The sequence below is a fragment of the Procambarus clarkii genome, chromosome 33 (assembly GCF_040958095.1).
Source record: "Procambarus clarkii isolate CNS0578487 chromosome 33, FALCON_Pclarkii_2.0, whole genome shotgun sequence".
Classification (NCBI taxonomy): domain Eukaryota; kingdom Metazoa; phylum Arthropoda; class Malacostraca; order Decapoda; family Cambaridae; genus Procambarus; species Procambarus clarkii.
In genome coordinates, this window is record NC_091182.1 from 26,640,494 (window position 1) to 26,668,209 (window position 27,716).

At 40.3% G+C, this 27,716-nt stretch overlaps 1 protein-coding gene across 1 annotated transcript in view; it reads right to left on the reverse strand.

Annotated features, from left to right (window-relative positions):
• The window catches only part of Mcm5 (Minichromosome maintenance 5), a 63,886-nt gene extending 37,567 nt beyond the window's left edge, over window positions 1-26,319 (reverse strand). The window contains exon 1 of the mRNA XM_069335488.1: window positions 25,675-26,319. Coding sequence (XP_069191589.1) covers window positions 25,675-25,754 — 80 coding nt within the window. The 5' untranslated portion in view covers window positions 25,755-26,319. The remainder of the gene's footprint in view (window positions 1-25,674) is intronic.
• Window positions 26,320-27,716: the final 1,397 nt, after the last annotated feature.

The window sequence follows — 27,716 nt, forward strand, 5'->3', positions numbered from 1 at the left end:
AACAAAACTAAGTTTGAATGTAGAAGTCGGAGCCCCATTGTTTTGAAAATAAACGATAAAAATATAGAGAGAGTTAATATATATATAAATATTTAGGCATATATGTTGGATATACCCATGAGAGTTTGGAAGCTGAGATGAACAGACTGTTGGGTCAATGTCGGAAGAGATTACAACCTCTGAAGGCTTTGGCATGCTGTGGAAAGGGAGTGGGAGTCCCTGTGCTACGAATGTTATACTTGAGTACTGTAAGATCTCTTATTGATTATGCTGCACCTGTCATTTCTTGTTTTGGTAAAGGTAGGATGGGCAAGTTGGAGAAGGTACAAAATGAAGCAATGAGAATTATCTTAGGATGCCCAAGAAATGCTATGATTGAGATAATGAGGATGGAGTTGAATCTGCAGAGTATTGGGGATAGAATTTCAGAGATAAATGTAGCCTCTGCCATTAGATTAATGAGAGGTGGGGGAGCTAATGAATTAATCCTCTCGGTTCAAAAGGTGGGAAGTAGTGAACAGTTTATGATGAAGAAGAGAGTATATATGAATAAATTATGTTATAATGTTATAAAGTATGATGTTATTACAGAGTGTATTGCTGTGCCCAAGAGGAAATTTACACCACCATGGGAGGATTGTAATGTAGATGTAGTAATTACTCCCTTGCATAAGAAAAAAAGTATGTATGAAATAGGAGAGCTGAGGGCAACATATGATTGTATAATTAGACAACTGCCTATAGAAAACACTCTACATGTATATTGTGATGGGTCAGTAGCTAGGGATGGGAAGGCAGGATGTGGAGTCTTGATCAGGGAGTACACTGACATCGGCACTGTAGATACTGTTATTGGACGCCGCTTAACTGACAATGTCTCTTCAACGCAGGCTGAACTCCAAGGAGTATTAGCAGGATTACAGGAAGTAGTCAAATGTGGTAAAAATGCTTGCTTCTTTATTGACAGCAGAGGAGCGTTAGAGTCTTTAAATAGCAGACGCCCAGTATATCAGAATATTGTGATAGAGTGTAGAGAGAATGTTAAGAGACTAGAAAAAACTGGGTATAAAGTAAGATTCATGTGGATCCCTTCACATGTGGGAATACTGTTGAATGAGGTAGTTGATGACATAGCGAAGAGAGCCACTGAAAAAACTCTTGTTGATGTTGTATGTCAGTTAACCTTGAAACAAATAAAAACAAGACTCAAGGTGATTCAGGAGGGTGAAGAAATGATAAAGAGAATGGCATTGGTGGACAGTAGTAACACACTTAAGAATTATTCAATAATAAATATAAATTCGTCCTTCACTTATGGTAAAGGAAAGTCTACTTGGAAGGATTCAATTTACATGAGATTACGATTAGGATATAAATATATCTGGCAATACGGTGTCGATGTCAGTGAAAAAGATAAGGAGTGTAAATTATGTAGCATGCCGTACGCCCACACCTTAGAACATTATGTATTAGAGTGTCACCTTATTGAAAAATATAGAAATAAGGAAATAAATAGTGTACCACATCAAATTGTTTGGATGTGTGATAATGGTATAAGACAGTATACTTAGGAGCTACAAGAATTTTGCTCCAAGAATGTAACAATTAAGAACATAAGAACATAAGAACAAAGGTAACTGCAGAAGGCCTATTGGCCCATACGAGGCAGCTCCTATTCTATAACCACCCAATCCCACTCATATACTTGTCCAACCCGTGCTTGAAACAATCGAGGGACCCCACCTCCACAATGTTACGCGGCAATTGGTTCCACAAATCAACAACCCTGTTACTGAACCAGTATTTACCCAAGTCTTTCCTAAATCTAAACTTATCCAATTTATACCCATTGTTTCGTGTTCTGTCCTGTGTTGATACTTTTAATACCCTATTAATATCCCCCCGGTTATGTCCATTCATCCACTTGTAAACCTCTATCATGTCACCCCTAACTCTTCGCCTTTCCAGTGAATGCAACTTAAGCTTTGTTAATCTTTCTTCATATGAAAGATTTCTAATTTGGGGAATTAACTTAGTCATCCTACGCTGGACACGTTCAAGTGAATTTATATCCATTCTATAATATGGCGACCAAAACTGAACTGCATAATCTAAATGGGGCCTAACTAGAGCAAGATATAGCTTGAGAACCACACCAGGTGTCTTGTTACTAACGCTGCGATTAATAAATCCAAGTGTCCGATTTGCCTTATTACGAACATTTATGCATTGATCCTTTTGTTTTAAATTCTTACTAATCATAACTCCCAGATCCCTTTCGCAATCCGACTTCGCAATCACAACACCATCTAGCTCGTATCTTGTAACTCTATCATCATTACCTAACCTCAGAACTTTACATTTATCAGCATTAAACTGCATCTGCCAATCCTTTGACCATTTCAAAACCCTATCTAGATCAACTTGAAGTGATAGTGAGTCCTCCTCCGAATTAATTTCCCTACCGATTTTCGTATCATCGGCAAATTTGCAAATGTTGCTACTCAAACCTGAATCTAAATCATTTATATATATTATAAACAACAGAGGTCCCAGGACAGAGCCTTGAGGCACTCCACTTACAACATTTTCCCACTCTGACTTGATTCCATTTATACTAACTCTCTGTTTCCTTTGGTATAGCCATGCCCTAATCCAGCTTAATATAGCACCCCCAATACCATGAGACTCTATCTTTTTAATCAGTCTTTCATGTGGCACTGTATCAAAAGCTTTGCTAAAGTCAAGGTATACAACATCGCAATCCTTACCACTATCAACTGCCTCAACAATGCTAGAATAAAAAGATAACAAATTTGTTAAACATGAACGGCCATTTATAAAACCATGTTGCGACTCAATTATTAATTTATGTTTTTCAAGATGAAGACGAATTTTATTTGCTATTATAGATTCGAGTAACTTTCCCACAATAGACGTTAGGCTAATTGGTCGATAGTTAGACGCAAGTGATCTATCTCCTTTCTTAAAAACTGGTATCACATTAGCAACTTTCCAAAACTCTGGCACTCTGCCTGACTCTAATGATTTATTAAATATGGTTGACAGTGGGTCACAAAGCTCCTCTTTGCAATCTTTAAGCACCCTGGCAAACACTTCATCCGGCCCTGGGGATTTGTTTGGTTTGAGTTTTACTATTTGTTTAAGAACATCCTCCCTGGTAACTGTTAAACTCGTCAACCTGTCCTCGTCCCCACCCACATAGACTTGTTCGGCTGAAGGCATATTGTTAAGTTCCTCTTTAGTAAATACAGATACAAAATATTTATTAAAAATACTACTCATCTCTTCATCACTATCTGTTATTTGACCTGTCTCAGTTTTTAATGGACCTATCCTTTCCCTAGTCTTAGTACGATATAACTGAAAAAACCCTTTAGGATTTGTCTTTGCTTGCCCTGCTATGCGAACTTCATAGTTTCTTTTTGCTTTCCTTATCTCTTTTTTAACATTTCTAACCAGTTGTACGAATTCCTGTTCTAAAGTGACCTCCCCATTTTTAATCCTTTTGTACCAAGCTCTCTTTTTACCTATAAGGTTCTTCAAATTCTTTGTTATCCACTTTGGGTCATTAGTATTCGATCTATTCAATTTGTATGGTATACTACGTTCCTGTGCTTTGTTTAGAATATTCTTAAATAAGTTATATATTGAATCCACATCGAAATCCCCATTTAAGTCACCTATCGCTGGGTTCATGTCTCGCTCCAAGACCGGCCCACACCCCATACCCAAGACTTTCCAATCAATTTGACCCAAAAAATTTCTTAGGCTATTAAAATCAGCTTTACGAAAATCTGGCACTTTAACAGAATTTTCTCCTACTGGTCTATTCCATTCTATGCTAAATCTGATTTCTTTGTGATCACTGCTCCCTAGCTCACTCCCTATTTCGATGTCATTAATTTGCGTTTCCCTGTTAGTTAACACTAAATCTAAAATATTATTTTCCCGTGTTGGTTCCTTAATGTGTTGCGTAAGAAAGCAATCGTCAATTAATTCTAGAAAATCTTCTGCTTCACTATTCCCTGTTTTGTTCAACCAGTTTATTCCGCTAAAATTAAAGTCACCCATGACATAAATACTGTTAGATCTAGATGCTCTAGATATTTCATCCCATAGATGCTTTGCTTCCATTCTGTCTAAATTTGGTGGCCTATATATTACTCCTATTATAATATTATTAGCTTTTTCGTTTAATTCAATCCAAATAGTTTCTGTGTGTGGCTCTGTTTTGATTCCCTCTTTGAGACTACATTTCAAATTGTCCCTAACATATATGGCTACTCCACCTCCTCGTCTAATATATCTATCTGTGTGAAATAGTTTAAATCCATATATTTGATATTCAGCTAATAGTTCTCTATTTTCTACATTCATCCACGTTTCGGTAAGTGCAATAATATCTATTTTTTCTGTGCAGACAAGAGCATTTAATTCGTTAATTTTATTTCTTAGACTTCTACTGTTAGTGTAATATACCCTAAGTGAATTGTTATTTTGCGGACCTTCTCTTTCCCTGGTCGTTTTGCCAATTCCTTTCTCCCACAAACACATGCTTTTATTACCTCCTTCCTCCAAATCAATTCCCATACCTCTATCTACTAACAGTTTAAACCCAAACAAACACCTCTAACCACTTCTTCTAACGAGTTCGCAACAGCAACAACCCCAGCTCTCGATAGATGCACCCCATCACGAGCATACATTTCATTTCTTCCATAGAAGTGTTCCCAGTTGTCTATGAAAGATATTGCATCTGATTTGCAATATCTTTCCAGCCGGCAATTGACACCAAGTGCCCTCGATATCCATTCATTTCCCACTCCCTTTCTTGGAAGAATGCCACATATGATCGGGATTCCTCCCTTGCTCCTAACTAACTCTATGGCTGTTTTATACCTCTGAATCAGTTCCTCACTCCTAACTCGACCAACATCATTTCCTCCCACGCTAATGCAAATAATGGGATTGTTCCCATTACCAGCCATAATATCATTCATGTTGTTTATAATATCACCAATGCCAGCTCCGGGATAGCAAACCCTTAACCTGTTCCCCCTATCTCTAGCACAAAACGTTCTATCCAAATACCTTATCTGGGAATCTCCCACAACTAATGTTTGCTTAGGTACTTCCTTTACCCTCTGAGGGGCCTGCGCTTCCTTTCTCTTCGTTGCTTTCCCTTTTGCGCGATCCACAGTCTCTCCACAGCACTCGTCCTCCAAAACGTCAAATGAATTAGAGGTTGCTATGGCGTTTGAAGGCGGCTTTATCAAAGTCTTCTTAAGGCCCCTGTCTTTCACAACTCTCCAAGACGAGGTCCCTTTACTGCTGGTCTCCTCCTTCGTTACTTCTCGTTGTTTTTTAAGCTGACGCACCTCCTCCCGCAGAGAGTCCAACTCTGTCCTCAGGGCTAAGCATTATATGCTGTACTTGCTGTATGCAATGTTAAATGGGATTCTTGTACTGTTATATGTCTATTTGTACTCACTGAATTTGTGCGCCCCTTGAGGGACTTGAAGTAGAGGGGGGTAGAAATAGCCTAAGCTACTCTATCCCTTTGAGATGTATTTATTGCTTATCTCAATAAACATACTTGAACTTGAACTTGAATCGCACACTAATATTTTTACCACTTCGGACACCAGCTTTAGACGTTTCGCATATGTGTACGTGTTCCATATTAAAACGACAATATAATGCTATTAACAATTAAAATCTTCTATTTAACAGGCATATAGTTATTAAATGAAGTTTAGTGATGTGATTAGTGGACGCCGCCCGCCAGCGTAAACACAACACACCCGAATGCCCACAAACACGATACAACGCACAAAACACGACACTTTTTTTTTTTTTGAGATATATACAAGAGTTGTTACATTCTTGTACAGCCACTAGTACGCGTAGCGTTTCGGGCAAGTCCTTAATCCTATGGTCCCTGGAATACGATCCCCTGCCGCGAAGAATCGTTTTTTCATCCAAGTACACATTTTACTGTTGCGTTAAACAGAGGCTACACTTAAGGATTTGCGCCCAGTAAATCCTCCCCGGCCAGGATACGAACCCATGACATAGCGCTCGCGGAACGCCAGGCGAGTGTCTTACCACTACACCACGGAGACTGCTTCTTCTGTCACTTGCCACTTGCCAGCAGGTGCAGAAGTACGATGGAGAGAGCAAAGTATACAATATTTCAAGTATAATATTAAAGATATATTTAGGATTTAATGTTTTCCTATAAAGTTTCAATAATACCTTTATTTGATTTTTTGTATTATTTTCTACCACAGACGTGGCCACACATTAACAATGCTAATCAGCATATATACATTTTCTTCTGTCCGCCATGGACGGTCCCTCGATTGTTTCAAGCACGGGTTGGACAAGTATATGAGTGGGATTGGGTGGTTATAGAATAGGAGCTGCCTCGTATGGGCCAATAGGCCTTCTGCAGTTACCTTTGTTCTTATGTTCTTATGTTCTTATGACTCTAACCCTTTCCACTACCGCCCACAAGATGGGTATGGGGTGCATAATATAAGAACTAAACTGACTAACTCCATGGATAGGGTTAGAGATTTGTTAAACATATAGTTCAGGGATTTATTGAACAATCAACCACATAAGGTGATTGTAGTGCTTTTAAAATGCTAGGCTAAGCTACATACGTAAATACATAAATACACAGATTTACGTATGCCCTACATAAAGTGTTCGATGTGTCTTTTACATAGTGTCATTAACGTGCATTTACAAAGGTGAAATGGAATTCTGATCAGCTTCCACATATACTTTATACACATACATATACACACACAGACATATGCGTACATATACATATATATACATACATATATACACACATACATACACATATATTTGTCTCTTTTACTCTGACAAGGTGAGATAACTGATAGAGAAACTAGTGTGCAATTAAGCACTTAATCACTGAAGGTGATTAAGGTGCTTTCACAAGCTCAGGTTATAGAGTTACATCACATACATTCATTGTATAATTGATACGTCATAATATCATAATATTTAATGCTACAACTTTCAGGTCTTTGTGAATTTGTTAGGTCGGTGAGATTTTCATTAGATGTTTGCTTAAGTATTCTCTTTGTCACTGCTAATGAAACACCCATATCAATTTCTACCACTGGTTTTCTACAGGCTGTCTTTGCAAGCATATCAACAGTGTCATGCATTGAGATGCCAACATGTGATGGTATCCATAGGAATTTAATTTCAAATCTCTTTTCTTTGGCAGCTAAAATATTCATTTGAATATCACTGACTATTTTCTGGGTGTCACTACTATGTGCGTTCAATACCAGGAGTTCACTCTGCGAATCACAGTATATAAGTCCACTGCCTTTGTCTTTTAAAAATTCCGTGGCAAGGTATATGCCTGCAAGTTCGGTTTGAGTTGTACTTGCCCAATCATTGACGCGCTTCATTGCTGTATGTACGAGAGAAGATTGTTCAAATATATTACATGCGCATCCGGTACATCGTCCACCTTCTTCTACAGAACCGTCGGTATAGCACTGACACACATCGTTACCCATACCCTGAGTACTCTCAGTGATAGATCACTTGCGTCTAACTATCGACCAATTAGCCTAACGTCTATTGTGGGAAAGTTACTCGAATCTATAATAGCAAATAAAATTCGTCTTCATCTTGAAAAACATAAATTAATAATTGAGTCGCAACATGGTTTTATAAATGGCCGTTCATGTTTAACAAATTTGTTATCTTTTTATTCTAGCATTGTTGAGGCAGTTGATAGTGGTAAGGATTGCGATGTTGTATACCTTGACTTTAGCAAAGCTTTTGATACAGTGCCACATGAAAGACTGATTAAAAAAATAGAGTCTCATGGTATTGGGGGTGCTATATTAAGCTGGATTAGGGCATGGCTATACCAAAGGAAACAGAGGGTTAGTATAAATGGAATCAAGTCAGAGTGGGAAAATGTTGTAAGTGGAGTGCCTCAAGGCTCTGTCCTGGGACCTCTGTTGTTTATAATATATATAAATGATTTAGATTCAGGTTTGAGTAGCAACATTTGCAAATTTGCCGATGATACGAAAATCGGTAGGGAAATTAATTCGGAGGAGGACTCACTATCACTTCAAGTTGATCTAGATAGGGTTTTGAAATGGTCAAAGGATTGGCAGATGCAGTTTAATGCTGATAAATGTAAAGTTCTGAGGTTAGGTAATGATGATAGAGTTACAAGATACGAGCTAGATGGTGTTGTGATTGCGAAGTCGGATTGCGAAAGGGATCTGGGAGTTATGATTAGTAAGAATTTAAAACAAAAGGATCAATGCATAAATGTTCGTAATAAGGCAAATCGGACACTTGGATTTATTAATCGCAGCGTTAGTAACAAGACACCTGGTGTGGTTCTCAAGCTATATCTTGCTCTAGTTAGGCCCCATTTAGATTATGCAGTTCAGTTTTGGTCGCCATATTATAGAATGGATATAAATTCACTTGAACGTGTCCAGCGTAGGATGACTAAGTTAATTCCCCAAATTAGAAATCTTTCATATGAAGAAAGATTAACAAAGCTTAAGTTGCATTCACTGGAAAGGCGAAGAGTTAGGGGTGACATGATAGAGGTTTACAAGTGGATGAATGGACATAACCGGGGGGATATTAATAGGGTATTAAAAGTATCAACACAGGACAGAACACGAAACAATGGATATAAATTGGATAAGTTTAGATTTAGGAAAGACTTGGGTAAATACTGGTTCAGTAACAGGGTTGTTGATTTGTGGAACCAATTGCCGCGTAACATTGTGGAGGTGGGGTCCCTCGATTGTTTCAAGCACGGGTTGGACAAGTATATGAGTGGGATTGGGTGGTTATAGAATAGGAGCTGCCTCGTATGGGCCAATAGGCCTTCTGCAGTTACCTTTGTTCTTATGTTCTTATGTTCTTATGATGCTTTTCAGTGTTAACTGTTTTAATAATGTAGAGTGTACATTATCTTTCTTGGGTGCATTTACAAAATCAACTGCTAGATCCAAGTTATCCCATGGAGTAATTGGTTGATTAATCGTTAATTGAGTTGGGTACATATTTAATATTTTGATGGAGTTGGCTACCTTGTAGAACCAAAATGCATAATCAGATTTCGCTCTTATACGGACCTCAGGTGAGTGTAGCATATTAGAAAGTTTAGCTTGAAACTTCTTGTATTGCCGAGATCTACTCAATGCCTTCACGCCGAAAACTGTGCTAATAGACAAAATTATGTTAGAGATATGGGTCTATAATTATCTGAGTGTGCTTTGGGGATGGGAACAATGACACTGTCCAATCATCAGGTAATACTCCTTCACTTAAACTCATTCTGTACAACACTAAAAGTGGATTACCTGGTACTTGTGAGACTAATCTCAGTAAACTGTAAGTAATACCGTCCTCTTCAGGAGCAGTAGACTTATTTTATTGTGCTACACAGCCTTCCCGGCTTGGTGCCTTCTTTGGTAATTACTTATCAAAGGCAGCTCCATACGAGGAGCTGCCTCGTATGGGCCAATAAGTCTTTTGCAGTTACCTTCATTCTTATGTTCTTACTTACATTTATTGAACTTTATCATCATCATCATTTACAGAAAGAAATTAACATAAAAAGTAGTCATTTTAATACACAAAACAGAAGTAGATATTATGTAAATTATGATGCAGGATAGGATCACTATTAAGAACTTAATTATAAACCACAATATGTTTTATATCATCAGAAATTCGGAAACATACCATATATTTTCAAATATTTACAATTAAAGTATTTATTTAGGAAATAAGTATTTTAGTTACCCTAGTTAGCTCTGAGAACACACATTCTTGCAGCAAGAATTTCTTCCCACTAATCTGAGAGATGCTAATGAGACCAGTCTCGACCCACTGGACAGGTCATGAACAACAATCAACTACAGCACCATCTATGTCAGAAGATATTCAAAATATTCTTGATATCATTCAAATTGTCAATACGAGAACAGAATACATAAGTTGAGTGATGTCAAAGGAATCATACTGACTGACCGAGCCCCATTGTAAATATCCGTGGCTTCCTGACCATAAAGGTACCGCCGCGGATAAGGGTAAGGAGGGTACCGTCGAGGGTAAGACACCGGATGTACCCCATATACAAGCCGCACTAGCTATTAGTTCATATAAGCTGACAACTTACCCAAATAAACATTACTTCGTAATTATATATATATATATATATATATATATATATATATATATATATATATATATATATATATATATATATGCGAACAAGCCTGAATGGTCCCCAGGACATATGCAACTGAAAACTCACACCCCAGAAGTGACTCGAACCCATACTCCCAGAAGCAACGCAACTGGTATGTACAAGACGCCTTAATCCACTTGACCATCACGACCGGACAAAATGAGGTGATAGCCGAGGCTATATGAACCACCCCACCGCCGGCACTCGGATAGTTATCTTGGGCATAGCATTTTACCAAATCACCTCATTCTTTGGGGCACACGTGAGGAACACAAATGCGAACAAGCCTGAATGGTCCCCAGGACATATGCAACTGAAAACTCACACCCCAGAAGTGACTCGAACCCATACTCCCAGAAGCAACGCAACTGGTATGTACAAGACGCCTTAATCCACTTGACCATCACGACCGGACAAAATGAGGTGATAGCCGAGGCTATATGAACCACCCCACCGCCGGCACTCGGATAGTTATCTTGGGCATAGCATTTTACCAAATCACCTCATTCTTTGGGGCACACGTGAGGAACACAAATGCGAACAAGCCTGAATGGTCCCCAGGACATATGCAACTGAAAACTCACACCCCAGAAGTGACTCGAACCCATACTCCCAGAAGCAACGCAACTGGTATGTACAAGACGCCTTAATCCACTTGACCATCACGACCGGACAAAATGAGGTGATAGCCGAGGCTATATGAACCACCCCACCGCCGGCACTCGGATAGTTATCTTGGGCATAGCATTTTACCAAATCACCTCATTCTTTGGGGCACACGTGAGGAACACAAATGCGAACAAGCCTGAATGGTCCCCAGGACATATGCAACTGAAAACTCACACCCCAGAAGTGACTCGAACCCATACTCCCAGAAGCAACGCAACTGGTATGTACAAGACGCCTTAATCCACTTGGTGGGGTGGTTCATATAGCCTCGGCTATCACCTCATTTTGTCCGGTCGTGATGGTCAAGTGGATTAAGGCGTCTTGTACATACCAGTTGCGTTGCTTCTGGGAGTATGGGTTCGAGTCACTTCTGGGGTGTGAGTTTTCAGTTGCATATGTCCTGGGGACCATTCAGGCTTGTTCGCATTTGTGTTCCTCACGTGTGCCCCAAAGAATGAGGTGATTTGGTAAAATGCTATGCCCAAGATAACTATCCGAGTGCCGGCGGTGGGGTGGTTCATATAGCCTCGGCTATCACCTCATTTTGTCCGGTCGTGATGGTCAAGTGGATTAAGGCGTCTTGTACATACCAGTTGCGTTGCTTCTGGGAGTATGGGTTCGAGTCACTTCTGGGGTGTGAGTTTTCAGTTGCATATGTCCTGGGGACCATTCAGGCTTGTTCGCATTTGTGTTCCTCACGTGTGCCCCAAAGAATGAGGTGATTTGGTAAAATGCTATGCCCAAGATAACTATCCGAGTGCCGGCGGTGGGGTGGTTCATATAGCCTCGGCTATCACCTCATTTTGTCCGGTCGTGATGGTCAAGTGGATTAAGGCGTCTTGTACATACCAGTTGCGTTGCTTCTGGGAGTATGGGTTCGAGTCACTTCTGGGGTGTGAGTTTTCAGTTGCATATGTCCTGGGGACCATTCAGGCTTGTTCGCATTTGTGTTCCTCACGTGTGCCCCAAAGAATGAGGTGATTTGGTAAAATGCTATGCCCAAGATAACTATCCGAGTGCCGGCGGTGGGGTGGTTCATATAGCCTCGGCTATCACCTCATTTTGTCCGGTCGTGATGGTCAAGTGGATTAAGGCGTCTTGTACATACCAGTTGCGTTGCTTCTGGGAGTATGGGTTCGAGTCACTTCTGGGGTGTGAGTTTTCAGTTGCATATGTCCTGGGGACCATTCAGGCTTGTTCGCATTTGTGTTCCTCACGTGTGCCCCAAAGAATGAGGTGATTTGGTAAAATGCTATGCCCAAGATAACTATCCGAGTGCCGGCGGTGGGGTGGTTCATATAGCCTCGGCTATCACCTCATTTTGTCCGGTCGTGATGGTCAAGTGGATTAAGGCGTCTTGTACATACCAGTTGCGTTGCTTCTGGGAGTATGGGTTCGAGTCACTTCTGGGGTGTGAGTTTTCAGTTGCATATGTCCTGGGGACCATTCAGGCTTGTTCGCATTTGTGTTCCTCACGTGTGCCCCAAAGAATGAGGTGATTTGGTAAAATGCTATGCCCAAGATAACTATCCGAGTGCCGGCGGTGGGGTGGTTCATATAGCCTCGGCTATCACCTCATTTTGTCCGGTCGTGATGGTCAAGTGGATTAAATCGTCTTGTACATACCAGTTGCGTTGCTTCTGGGAGTATGGGTTCGAGTCACTTCTGGGGTGTGAGTTTTCAGTTGCATATGTCCTGGGGACCATTCAGGCTTGTTCGCATTTGTGTTCCTCACGTGTGCCCCAAAGAATGAGGTGATTTGGTAAAATGCTATGCCCAAGATAACTATCCGAGTGCCGGCGGTGGGGTGGTTCATATAGCCTCGGCTATCACCTCATTTTGTCCGGTCGTGATGGTCAAGTGGATTAAGGCGTCTTGTACATACCAGTTGCGTTGCTTCTGGGAGTATGGGTTCGAGTCACTTCTGGGGTGTGAGTTTTCAGTTATATATATATATATATATATATATATATATATATATATATATATATATATATATATATATATATATATATATCCTACTCACACTCATCCTAGCGCAGTAATTTATTGTGCAACCCATACCTATCCTGTTACCAATAGTTTGTGCAACCCATGCTCATCCTGTTACCTTTAGTTTATTGTGAAACCCATACTCATCCTATGAATGGTAATTTATTATGAACCTCATACTCATCCTGTGAGTCATAGGACATTGTGCAACCCTTTCTCATCGTGTGAATCTTTGTTTACTTTGCTTTCCATACTCTGCTCTCCGATAGTTTCTTGTGCAACCCATACCCATGATGTGAGTGGTAGTTTATTGTGTACCCTATACTTATCCTGTGAATATAGGGTACACAATGAGTTCATTTGTACTCCATACTCATCAAGAAGTGTATTTTACCAGCATTGTAATATAAATTAAGAATAAAGGCATAATCTTATTATGTACCCATAATAAAAATAAGAGCCATCACACTATAATTTTCATGACAAACGGCCTAGACTCCACTTCCGCCTTCGACAAGCTGCTGCCGGAGGTGGGTATAGTTTATTGTACACTCCCGCACCCCCAGTCCTGGGAAGAGGGGCATTCGAATGTGGACATATGAACCATTACCCCCAACCCTCCCCAGTTAATAATAATTGAAACACTACACTACACACTATATGTTCATTTAATTAATATTTCAAGTATAAGAATCAAGATATATTTAGGATTTAACGATTTAACATTGTCTCAATCATACCTTTATTGCACTTTATCATCATTATTTACAGAAAGAAATTAACATAAAAATGTAGTTAATTTTAACATACAAAACCGAATTTGAACATTGTTAATTTTGATGCAGGATCACTATTAATAAGAACTTAATTATAAACCACAATATGTTGTGTATCATCAGAAATTTGGAAACATAATATATATTAAAATTATATATATATATATATATATATATATATATATATATATATATATATATATATATATATATATATATATATATATATATATATATATAACTGAAAACTCACACCCCAGAAGTGACTCGAACCCATACTCCCAGAAGCAACGCAACTGGTATGTACAAGACGCCTTAATCCACTTGACCATCACGACTGGACATAATGAGGTGATAACCGAGGCTATTTGAACCACCCCACCGCCGGCACTTGGATAGTAATCTTGGGCATAGCATTTTACCAAATCACCTCATTCTTTGGGGCACACGTGAGGAACACAAATGCGAACAAGCCTGAATGGTCCCCAGGACAATATGCAACTGAAAACTCACACCCCAGAAGTGACTCGAACCCATACTCCCAGAAGCAACGCAACTGGTATGTACAGGACGCCTTAATCCACTTGACCATCACGACCGGACATAATGAGGTGATAGCCGAGGCTATTTGAACCACCCCACCGCCGGCACTTGGATAGTAATCTTGGGCATAGCATTTTACCAAATCACCTCATTCTGTGGGGCACACGTGAGGAACACAAATGCGAACAAGCCTGAATGGTCCCCAGGACAATATGCAACTGAAAACTCACACCCCAGAAGTGACTCGAACCCATACTCCCAGAAGCAACGCAACTGGTATGTACAAGACGCCTTGTACATACCAGTTAAGGCGTCTTGTACATACCAGTTGCGTTGCTTCTGGGAGTATGGGTTCGAGTCACTTCTGGGGTGTGAGTTTTCAGTTGCATATTGTCCTGGGGACCATTCAGGCTTGTTCGCATTTGTGTTCCTCACGTGTGCCCCAAAGAATGAGGTGATTTGGTAAAATGCTATGCCCAAGATTACTATCCAAGTGCCGGCGGTGGGGTGGTTCAAATAGCCTCGGCTATCACCTCATTATGTCCGGTCGTGATGGTCAAGTGGATTAAGGCGTCTTGTACATACCAGTTGCGTTGCTTCTGGGAGTATGGGTTCGAGTCACTTCTGGGGTGTGAGTTTTCAGTTGCATATTGTCCTGGGGACCATTCAGGCTTGTTCGCATTTGTGTTCCTCACGTGTGCCCCAAAGAATGAGGTGATTTGGTAAAATGCTATGCCCAAGATTACTATCCAAGTGCCGGCGGTGGGGTGGTTCAAATAGCCTCGGCTATCACCTCATTATGTCCGGTCGTGATGGTCAAGTGGATTAAGGCGTCTTGTACATACCAGTTGCGTTGCTTCTGGGAGTATGGGTTCGAGTCACTTCTGGGGTGTGAGTTTTCAGTTGCATATTGTCCTGAGGACCATTCAGGCTTGTTCGCATATATATATATATATATATATATATATATATATATATATATATATATATATATAAATGGAAATTTAGCACATTTAAATAATGTTATTAAGCTTAAGAATAAATTACATATGATTAACATAGTAAAATGACTGGGATACAGATGGATCAGTAATCATATTACAAGTCCAATTATTTCCTAACTGAAGTCTGTAACGCACTATCATGTCATATTTCATAATACAAATTAGGTAAGAGATATGCAATATCAACACAAAATCGTCAGCTACTATTTCCAAAACACATTTATTATATAGCATTTAATTAAACTGCTCTTTCACTTCGGGGGCGCTTACGCTGATAGGGTGTTTTGGCAATTCCAAATGTTTTTGGGATTGAAAATATTTTGTTTTTGTCATACATTTTAGTATTTTCATACCATACCAGTCTTGTACATACCAGTTGCGTTGCTTCTGGGAGTATGGGTTCGAGTCACTTCTGGGGTGTGAGTTTTCAGTTGTATATTGTCCTGGGGACCATTCAGGCTTGTTCGCATTTGTGTTCCTCACGTGTGCCCCAAAGAATGAGGTGATTTGGTAAAATGCTATGCCCAAGATTACTATCCAAGTGCCGGCGGTGGGGTGGTTCAAATAGCCTCGGCTATCACCTCATTATGTCCGGTCGTGATGGTCAAGTGGATTAAGGCGTCTTGTACATACCAGTTGCGTTGCTTCTGGGAGTATGGGTTCGAGTCACTTCTGGGGTGTGAGTTTTCAGTTGCATATTGTCCTGAGGACCATTCAGGCTTGTTCGCATATATATATATATATATATATATATATATATATATATATATATTTATATATATATATATATATATATATATATATATATATATATATATATATGTCGTACCTAGTAGCCAGAACTCACTTCTCAGCCTACTATTCAAGGCCCGATTTGCCTAATAAGTCAAGTTTTCCTGAATTAATATATTTACTATAATTTTTTTCTTATGAAATGATAAAGCAACCCTTTTCTCTATGTATGAGGTCAATTTTTTTTTATTGGAGCTAAAATTAACGTAGATATATGACCGAACCTAACCAACCCTACCTAACCTAACCTAACCTATATTTATAGGTAAGGTTAGGTTAGGTAGCCAAAAAAAGCTAGGTTAGGTTAGGTTAGGTAGGTTAGGTAGACGAAAAAACATTAATTCATGAAAACTTGGCTTATTAGGCAAATCGGGCCTTGAATAGTAGGCTGAGAAGTGCGTTCTGGCTATTAGGTACGACATATATATATATATATATATATATGAGAACAAGCCTGAATGGTCCCCAGGACATATGCAACTGAAAACTCACACCCCAGAAGTGACTCGAACCCATACTCCCAGAAGCAACGCATCTGGTATGTACAAGACGCCTTAATCCACTTGACCATCACGACCGGACATAATGAGGTGATAGCCGAGGCTATTTGAACCACCCCACCGCCGGCACTCGGATAGTTATCTTGGGCATAGCATTTTACCAAATCACCTCATTCTTTGGGGCAACACGTGAGGAACACAAATGCGAACAAGCCTGAATGGTCCCCAGGACATATGCAACTGAAAACTCACACCCCAGAAGTGACTCGAACCCATACTCCCAGAAGCAACGCATCTGGTATGTACAAGACGCCTTAATCCACTTGACCATCACGACCGGACATAATGAGGTGATAGCCGAGGCTATTTGAACCACCCCACCGCCGGCACTCGGATAGTTATCTTGGGCATAGCATTTTACCAAATCACCTCATTCTTTGGGGCAACACGTGAGGAACACAAATGCGAACAAGCCTGAATGGTCCCCAGGACATATGCAACTGAAAACTCACACCCCAGAAGTGACTCGAACCCATACTCCCAGAAGCAACGCATCTGGTATGTACAAGACGCCTTAATCCACTTGACCATCACGACCGGACATAATGAGGTGATAGCCGAGGCTATTTGAACCACCCCACCGCCGGCACTCGGATAGTTATCTTGGGCATAGCATTTTACCAAATCACCTCATTCTTTGGGGCAACACGTGAGGAACACAAATGCGAACAAGCCTGAATGGTCCCCAGGACATATGCAACTGAAAACTCACACCCCAGAAGTGACTCGAACCCATACTCCCAGAAGCAACGCATCTGGTATGTACAAGACGCCTTAATCCACTTGACCATCACGACCGGACATAATGAGGTGATAGCCGAGGCTATTTTAACCACCCCACCGCCGGCACTCGGATAGTTATCTTGGGCATAGCATTTTACCAAATCACCTCATTCTTTGGGGCAACACGTGAGGAACACAAATGCGAACAAGCCTGAATGGTCCCCAGGACATATGCAACTGAAAACTCACACCCCAGAAGTGACTCGAACCCATACTCCCAGAAGCAACGCATCTGGTATGTACAAGACGCCTTAATCCACTTGACCATCACGACCGGACATAATGAGGTGATAACTATCCGAGTGCCGGCGGTGGGGTGGTTCAAATAGCCTCGGCTATCACCTCATTATGTCCGGTCGTGATGGTCAAGTGGATTAAGGCGTCTTGTACATACCAGATGCGTTGCTTCTGGGAGTATGGGTTCGAGTCACTTCTGGGGTGTGAGTTTTCAGTTGCATATGTCCTGGGGACCATTCAGGCTTGTTCGCATTTGTGTTCCTCACGTGTTGCCCCAAAGAATGAGGTGATTTGGTAAAATGCTATGCCCAAGATAACTATCCGAGTGCCGGCGGTGGGGTGGTTCAAATAGCCTCGGCTATCACCTCATTATGTCCGGTCGTGATGGTCAAGTGGATTAAGGCGTCTTGTACATACCAGATGCGTTGCTTCTGGGAGTATGGGTTCGAGTCACTTCTGGGGTGTGAGTTTTCAGTTGCATATGTCCTGGGGACCATTCAGGCTTGTTCGCATTTGTGTTCCTCACGTGTTGCCCCAAAGAATGAGGTGATTTGGTAAAATGCTATGCCCAAGATAACTATCCGAGTGCCGGCGGTGGGGTGGTTCAAATAGCCTCGGCTATCACCTCATTATGTCCGGTCGTGATGGTCAAGTGGATTAAGGCGTCTTGTACATACCAGATGCGTTGCTTCTGGGAGTATGGGTTTGAGTCACTTCTGGGGTGTGAGTTTTCAGTTGCATATGTCCTGGGGACCATTCAGGCTTGTTCGCATTTGTGTTCCTCACGTGTTGCCCCAAAGAATGAGGTGATTTGGTAAAATGCTATGCCCAAGATAACTATCCGAGTGCCGGCGGTGGGGTGGTTCAAATAGCCTCGGCTATCACCTCATTATGTCCGGTCGTGATGGTCAAGTGGATTAAGGCGTCTTGTACATACCAGATGCGTTGCTTCTGGGAGTATGGGTTCGAGTCACTTCTGGGGTGTGAGTTTTCAGTTGCATATGTCCTGGGGACCATTCAGGCTTGTTCGCATTTGTGTTCCTCACGTGTTGCCCCAAAGAATGAGGTGATTTGGTAAAATGCTATGCCCAAGATAACTATCCGAGTGCCGGCGGTGGGGTGGTTCAAATAGCCTCGGCTATCACCTCATTATGTCCGGTCGTGATGGTCAAGTGGATTAAGGCGTCTTGTACATACCAGATGCGTTGCTTCTGGGAGTATGGGTTCGAGTCACTTCTGGGGTGTGAGTTTTCAGTTGCATATGTCCTGGGGACCATTCAGGCTTGTTCGCATTTGTGTTCCTCACGTGTTGCCCCAAAGAATGAGGTGATTTGGTAAAATGCTATGCCCAAGATAACTATCCGAGTGCCGGCGGTGGGGTGGTTCAAATAGCCTCGGCTATCACCTCATTATGTCCGGTCGTGATGGTCAAGTGGATTAAGGCGTCTTGTACATACCAGATGCGTTGCTTCTGGGAGTATGGGTTCGAGTCACTTCTGGGGTGTGAGTTTTCAGGTGATATATATATATATATATATATATATATATATATATATATATATATATATATATATATATATATATATATATATATATATTAGTATATTTTGGTAGCAGTCTTTCCTGTAGACATATATTATTAAATATGACCGAAAAAGTAAGATTAATAATTCTAACACGAATTTTCTCAATCTTTCGTACAATACGCTTCACTGTTGGAGGTAAATAAAAAATCACTTCTCCAAAATTCATTTTTATTTCTAGTCTGACGCGACACGGGCGCGTTTCGTAAAACTTATTACATTTTCAAAGACTTCACAAATACACAACTGATTAGAACGTATCTCTGATTTTATATCTACATTTGAGTGAGGTGGGAAGGGTGATGTGGCATTAACACAAGACAGAACAGGAGGGGATATTAATAGGGTATTAAAAGTATCAACACAAGACAGAACAGAAACAATGGGTATTGAATAGAAGTGTTTGTAGAAAGCCTATTGGTCCACATTTCTTGATGCTTCTATATTGGAGCGGAGTCTTGAGGTGGGTAGAATATAGTTGTGCAATAATTGGCTGTTGATTGCTGGTGTTGACTTCTTGATGTGTAGTGCCTCGCAAACGTCAAGCCGCCTGCTATCGCTGTATCTATCGATGATTTCTGTGTTGTTTACTAGGATTTCTCTGGCGATGGTTTGGTTATGGGAAGAGATTATATGTTCCTTAATGGAGCCCTGTTGCTTATGCATCGTTAAACGCCTAGAAAGAGATGTTGTTGTCTTGCCTATATACTGGGTTTTTTGGAGCTTACAGTCCCCAAGTGGGCATTTGAAGGCATAGACGACATTAGTCTCTTTTAAAGCGTTCTGTTTTGTGTCTGGAGAGTTTCTCATGAGTAGGCTGGCTGTTTTTCTGGTTTTATAGTAAATCGTCAGTTGTATCCTCTGATTTTTGTCTGTAGGGATAACGTTTCTATTAACAATATCTTTCAGGACCCTTTCCTCCGTTTTATGAGCTGTGGAAAAGAAGTTCCTGTAAAATAGTCTAATAGGGGGTATAGGTGTTGTGTTAGTTGTCTCTTCCGAGGTTGCATGGCTTTTCACTTTCCTTCTTATGATGTCTTCGATGAAACCATTGGAGAAGCCGTTATTGACTAGGACCTGCCTTACCCTACAGAGTTCTTCGTCGACTTGCTTCCATTCTGAGCTGTGGCTGAGAGCACAGTCGACGTATGCGTTAACAACACTCCTCTTGTACCTGTCAGGGCAGTCGCTGTTGGCATTTAGGCACATTCCTATGTTTGTTTCCTTAGTGTAGACTGCAGTGTGGAAACCTCCGCCCTTTTCCATGACTGTTACATCTAGAAAAGGCAGCTTCCCATCCTTTTCCGTCTCGTAAGTGAACGGAAAAGAGTGTACACAACAGGTACAAGAGGAGTGTTGTTAACGCATACGTCGACCGTGCTCTCAGCCACAGCTCAGAATGGAAGCAAGTCGACGAAGAACTCTGTAGGGTAAGGCAGGTCCTAGTCAATAACGGCTTCTCCAATGGTTTCATCGAAGACATCATAAGAAGGAAAGTGAAAAGCCATGCAACCTCTGAAGAGACAACTAACACAACACCTATACCCCCTATTAGACTATTTTACAGGAACTTCTTTTCCACAGCTCATAAAACGGAGGAAAGGGTCCTGAAAGATATTGTTAATAGAAATGTTATCCCTACAGACAAAAATCAGAGGATACAACTGACGATTTACTATAAAACCAGAAAAACGGCCAGCCTACTCATGAGAAACTCTCCAGACACAAAACAGAACGCTTTAAAAGAGACTAATGTCGTCTATGCCTTCAAATGCCCACTTGGGGACTCTAAGCTCCAAAAAACCCAGTATATAGGCAAGACAACAACATCTCTTTCTAGGCGTTTAACGATGCATAAGCAACAGGGCTCCATTAAGGAACATATAATCTCTTCCCATAACCAAACCATCGCCAGAGAAATCCTAGTAAACAACACAGAAATCATCGATAGATACAGCGATAGCAGGCGGCTTGACGTTTGCGAGGCACTACACATCAAGAAGTCAACACCAGCAATCAACAGCCAATTATTGCACAACTATATTCTACCCACCTCAAGACTCCGCTCCAATATAGAAGCATCAAGAAATGTGGACCAATAGGCTTTCTACAAACACTTCTATTCAATACCCATTGTTTCTGTTCTGTCTTGTGTTGATACTTTTAATACCCTATTAATATCCCCTCCTGTTCTGTCTTGTGTTAATGCCACATCACCCTTCCCACCTCACTCAAATGTAGATATAAAATCAGAGATACGTTCTAATCAGTTGTGTATTTGTGAAGTCTTTGAAAATGTAATAAGTTTTACGAAACGCGCCCGTGTCGCGTCAGACTAGAAATAAAAATGAATTTTGGAGAAGTGATTTTTGATTTACCTCCAACAGTGAAGCGTATTGTACGAAAGATTGAGAAAATTCGTGTTAGAATTATTAATCTTACTTTTTCGGTCATATTTAATAATATATATATATATATATATATATATATATATATATATATATATATATATATATATATATATATATATATATATATATATAAATATATATAAATGGAAATTTAGCACATTTAAATAATGTTATTAAGCTTAAGAATAAATTACATATGATTAACATAGTAAAATGACTGGGATACAGATGGATCAGTAATCATATTACAAGTCCAATTATTTCCTAACTGAAGTCTGTAACGCACTATCATGTCATATTTCATAATACAAATTTGGTAAGAGATATGCAATATCAACACAAAATCGTCAGCTACTATTTCCAAAACACATTTATTATATAGCATTTAATTAAACTGCTCTTTCACTTCGGGGGCGCTTACGCTGATAGGGTGTTTTGGCAATTCCAAATGTTTTTGGGATTGAAAATATTTTGTTTTTGTCATACATTTTAGTATTTTCATTATAAGGTTTTCTTGATATAAAGCACCATAAGTAATCTCTCTTTTCAGCTTTAGTTTTTTGGTCCCAAACTTCCTTAGGAACCAGGTACTTATCTAAATTGGATATTATATAATTTCCTTCTCCGTGTAATGCTCTCCTCAGATCTAGCATTTGGAGCGTTGAAACATTGCAAATTTTTTCAATTAATTCTGGCAGTTTTTGGGGTTTCCAATCAATAGTCAGTTTAAGGATATGGTTTAGTGACTCACAATTGTTATTAGCCCATAACGTGTCCATTTTGGCTTTTGCGTGAGGTACACACACATAATTCCATAGAGAAGATTTCAAACGGCTATCAAAATAATCTTTGAACTTTGGGTATTTGTAAAAGTAAAATATGAGATTGTTGATTCCCCTTTCAAACTGATCCTCACAAACACTTCTAACTAACCCATTTGTACCAAAAATTTTCTTTTGGATACAAATCCTCTCGGTGTTTGTACAACCAATGTAATATACCAATTATTGGAGAGTTGAGAAGCGGGACCAAGAAATGCAGAATCTCAATAACCGAAAGAACAATTAGGTTGTACTGAAATTAACGTGGTGATTTATATAGTCTGTAAACAAGTACTATATCTATAAAATATAAAACTTATTTTAATTATCCAGCACTTCAAGAGACCACAAGCATTCTTACTCTCATTTATTTTTGTAGCAGAAATGTTTTGTCTATATTTATTTAATGGAAATTAGTGGTGTTTGAGCAAGCTAATCAACGTCAAAAATGTTTACGTTGTTGTTCTTCATCTGTAGTACTGAGCTTTACACATATGGGTAGCTTTGCCGCAGGCTGTTTACTGCTCTGAGAAATAAACATAAATCCACATGCCAGGAGCCCGCGGTGCCCGGCGCCTTGCTGTGGGAAGTCAGAGATGTTTATGATTCTGGTCTAGGAATACCGTGGGATTTCACCAAAATGTGTTGTATACAATGAAATGATTATACATTGCTCTGTTGTGAACATTGTATACAGTACCTCAAGATATAAATCCCACACCATTTAACTAGCTCCCAGATACCTAATTAATTCCCTACTCTCTGTAAATGTCTTCCTGGGGTGTGTGTGTGTGTGTGTGTGTGTGTGTGTGTGTGTGTGTGTGTGTGTGTGTGTGTGTGTGTGTGTGTGTGCGTGTGCGTGTGCGTGTGCGTGTGCGTGTGCGTGTGTAATTACCTAAGTGTAGTTACAGGATGAGAGCTACGCTCGTGGTGTCCCGTCTTCCCAGCACTCTTTGTCATATAACGCTTTGAAACTACTGACGGTCTTGGCCTCCACCACCTTCTCACTTAACTTGTTCCAACCGTCTACCACTCTATTTGCGAAGGTGAATTTTCTTATATTTCTTCGGCATCTGTGTTTAGCTAGTTTAAATCTATGACCTCTTGTTCTTGAAGTTCCAGGTCTCAGGAAGTCTTCCCTGTCGATTGTATCAATTCCTGTTACTATTTTGTACGTAGTGATCATATCACCTCTTTTTCTTCTGTCTTCTAGTTTTGGCATATTTAATGCTTCTAACCTCTCCTCGTAGCTCTTGCCCTTCAGTTCTGGGAGCCACTTAGTAGCATGTCTTTGCACCTTTTCCAGTTTGTTGATGTGCTTCTTAAGATATGGGCACCACACAACAGCTGCATATTCTAGCTTTGGCCTAACAAAAGTCATGAACAATTTCTTTAGTATATCGCCCGTGTGTGTGTGTGTGTGTGTGTGTGCGAGAGAAAAAAATTAGTAAGTAGTTAGTAATAATTGATTGACAGTTAAGAGGCGGGCCGAATGAGCAGAGTTCAACCCGCGCCTGCACAACTAGGTGAATACTCTCTCACTCTCTCTCACCACCCACATATAACACCCACATATGTGTTGTATGTGGATGCTGAAGTTCAGTCTCTTGTCTATGTATAGGTCAAGGAACTTTCCATAATCATTATTGCTAATGTTAACATTGTGTATCTGAAGTTGAATTTGGTTTTAGGATTTACTTCCGAACAAAAATAGTAGTCGGTCTTTTTTATGTTTAATGTGAGTTTGTTAGTTTACATCCATGAGTGGACTTTTTAAATCTGTTATTTTCATTATTATATAGTGCGTTTGGGTTGGGGTCTGAATAGATGAAGGTAGCATCGTCAGCACTTATGTTTACACTTATTGGAAGTATCTAAGTATCAACTAAAGTATCTTCACACTTGACTTAAACTTTAGTAGCTATTTTCTGGACCATTCCTCAAGTTTCGGAGGTCAACGAAGATGGAATTCACATGAAATGGATTATGTTACCATCACTAATAATGTTGTGTTATTCTCTGTCTAGCTTCGGACACGGTCATGTTACAATTGTGTCTTAGAGAGTTGCGCGCAATTAAGGATGATAGAAATCACTTACAATTAATGCAGGATGGTAGAAAATCACAATTAATGCATCAAGTTTGGAGACTTGAATTGACATTGAAATTGAAATAAGCCATGAGGTATATATACGCTTGTATGTATACGTTGACGTACACACATATGATTATGTGTATGGAATGATTATGATTATGTGTAATCATATATGATTATATCTAATGGAATGCATTAGTAAGTGATGTGGTGGAGGCTGACTCCATACACAGGTTCAAGTGTAGATATGATAGAGCCCAATAGGCTCAGAAACCTGTACACCTGTTGATTGACGGTTGAGAGGTGGAACTAAAGAGCCAGAGCTCAACCCCAGCAAGCACAATTAGGCGAGTATATGAACGAATGCACATGTACACTTTCAAATGAATTAAGATACCTTGAGATACACAATGACTTAGTTTAAATAGTTTAAACACATTATGGTACTGATTTTGACATGCTGATGTCTGGAAGGGAGAGGGGGTGTGGGGGGTTATTGTCTGAGGTGGAGGACCAGAGGAGGGGGTCAGTGGAAGGATGGTGGCTGGAGGGATGCCATTGTTCTAATGGTTATGAAAACAATTATTGGTGGCAGGAATTCAGTGGGTGTGTACTTCACCAGCACCATCACCATACTGTGCCCTGCTACAACCCCCCCCCACTCCACCCATTCTGTGCGGGGCGTATTGCACATTATGGGATAACCGACTGTCTGTCCATTCCTGTCTGCTCGTTATGGTGCCCTTCCTTTTGAAAATTGTCTGCTTTATCGACTTCCTTCAAGACCACACGTTAGCCTCTTATCACGCCCTCTTACCACTCTCAGGGAGCCGGCTCTTCTATACAATAGTTACTACTCAGTCCCCAAGGTGAAAGAGTGTCCGGGCATATGACTTGTTACGTGTACTTATTTGCGATTCGTTTGGGCTGTCACGTGTGGTGATTAGTGTTGGGTAAGGCTAGGCCAGGTCAGGTCAGACTAGGCTAGGTAAGGCTAGGCCAGGCCAGGTCTGGTCAGGTCTGGCTAGGCCAGGTCAGGCCAGGCCAGGCTAGGCAGGGTGAGAGAAGTAAAGCGGCAGGTACTTACGTTTTCGAGAAAGTAGTGGCGGTAGTATATTGTTGATTTAGATTCGACGACATCCTGAAGCTAGTAGGTGGCGGCCTCATCGCTCTCGAACTTCTTGTTGTTGTAGGGGATACGAGGCACACCCAATATCCCCCTTACATTGATCACATCGCACACTAATATTTTTACTATTTCGGACACCAGATTTGTCTGTTTCGTATATGTATAATTGTTCAATATTAAAACCACAATAGAATGCTCTTAACAGTTACAATTTTCAACTTAACAGCCATATAGTTGGCAAGAACGCCGCCCGCCAGTGCAAATGTCTCAGACCCTGTTGGAATATAACCAGTCTGTCAATCGGGTCAACCCAAGTGTTGCGTTTCCATGCGTTTCCAAAAGGGTCGCCCATGTTGGAATCGGTGAACGCCCTAGTAATATTGTTGAAAACATCTTAATAACTTATTAAACCAAAGGTCTTTTTATGTCAGAAGAACGGCAGAAACTAGATCTATATATGAAAACTCTTTCAGGACAAAATTTAAAGTAAAACTAAAGATATTTGTAGTTGTATAAAAGTTGCATTTTTCATCGGTCGTAGAGCCGGAAATCCGCAATATTCATCTCAGAACAATGCTTATTTCACGCAGAATCGTTAATAAACGTAAGATTTTTATAAGTCTCAAGAAAGATAGAAACATAAATTTACTTTAATCTAGTTTTACATAATCTAGTTTTACTTTAAATTTTGTCCTGAAAGAGTTTTCATATATAGATCTAGTTTCTGCCGTTCTTCTGACATAAAAAGACCTTTGGTTTAATAAGTTATTAAGATGTTTTCAACAATATTACTAGGGCGTTCACCGATTCCAACATGGGCGACCCTTTTGGAAACGCATGGAAACGCAACACTTGGGTTGACCCGATTGACAGACTGGTTATATTCCAACAGGGTCTGAGACAGTACACATGTCCACATCCCAATGCCCGCCCTTCCAGGACTGGGGGTGCTGGGGTGTACAATAAACTATACCCACCTCCGGCGGCAGCTTGTCGAAGGCGGAAGTGTAGCCTAGACAATTTGTCATGATAATTAGTGATGGCTCTTATTTTGATTATGGGTCCGTAATCCAGTTAAGCTTTTATTCTTAATTTATATTACAATGCTGGTAAAATACACTTCTTGATGATGAGTATGGAGTACAAATGAACTCATTGTGTACCCAAGTTCAAGTTCAAGTATGTTTATTGAGATAAGCAATAAATACATCTCAAAGGGATAGAGTAGCTTAGGCTATTTCAACCCCCCCCCCTCTAATTCAAATCCCTCAAGGGGCGCACAAATGCTGTGAGTACAAATAGACAAATAACATTACAAGAATCCAAACAAGAATTGTGTACCCTATACTCATCCTGTGAGTATAGGGTACACAATAAGCTACCACTCACATCATGGGTATGGGTTGCACAAGAAACTATCGCGCAGAGGATGAATATGGAGAGCAAAGTAAACAAAGATTCACACGATGAGAAAGGGTTGCGCAATGTCCTATGACTCACAGGATGAGTATTAGCTGCACAATAAACTACAGGTCACAGGATAAGTATGGGTTGCACAATAAATTACAGGTCACAGGATGGGTATGGGCTGCACACACTACCGGTAACAGGATGAGTATGGGATGCACAATAAATTACGGGTCACAGGATGAGTATGGGTTGCACAAACTACTGGTAACAAGATGAGTATGGGGTGCACAATAAATTACCGCACAGAGGATGAGTATAGGGTGCACAAACTGGTTGGGTAAATGGAAATGGTTGGGTACATTTCCTTTCACCTAATGCGACTATTCATGTGTCCGGACACCGGCGATTGTGTGGTATTGGCTATTTATTTAACCATAACTTTGCATTCATTTAAGAATTATATTAAGATATGTTTTCCTTGAAATGTAGTTACATTATCGTCTACATGTCTTTATTCTGACATAAAGACGTATGGCTTTACTTTGCATACTGTATATGCAAAGTAATTATAAAATTGATTGGCTTGTGTG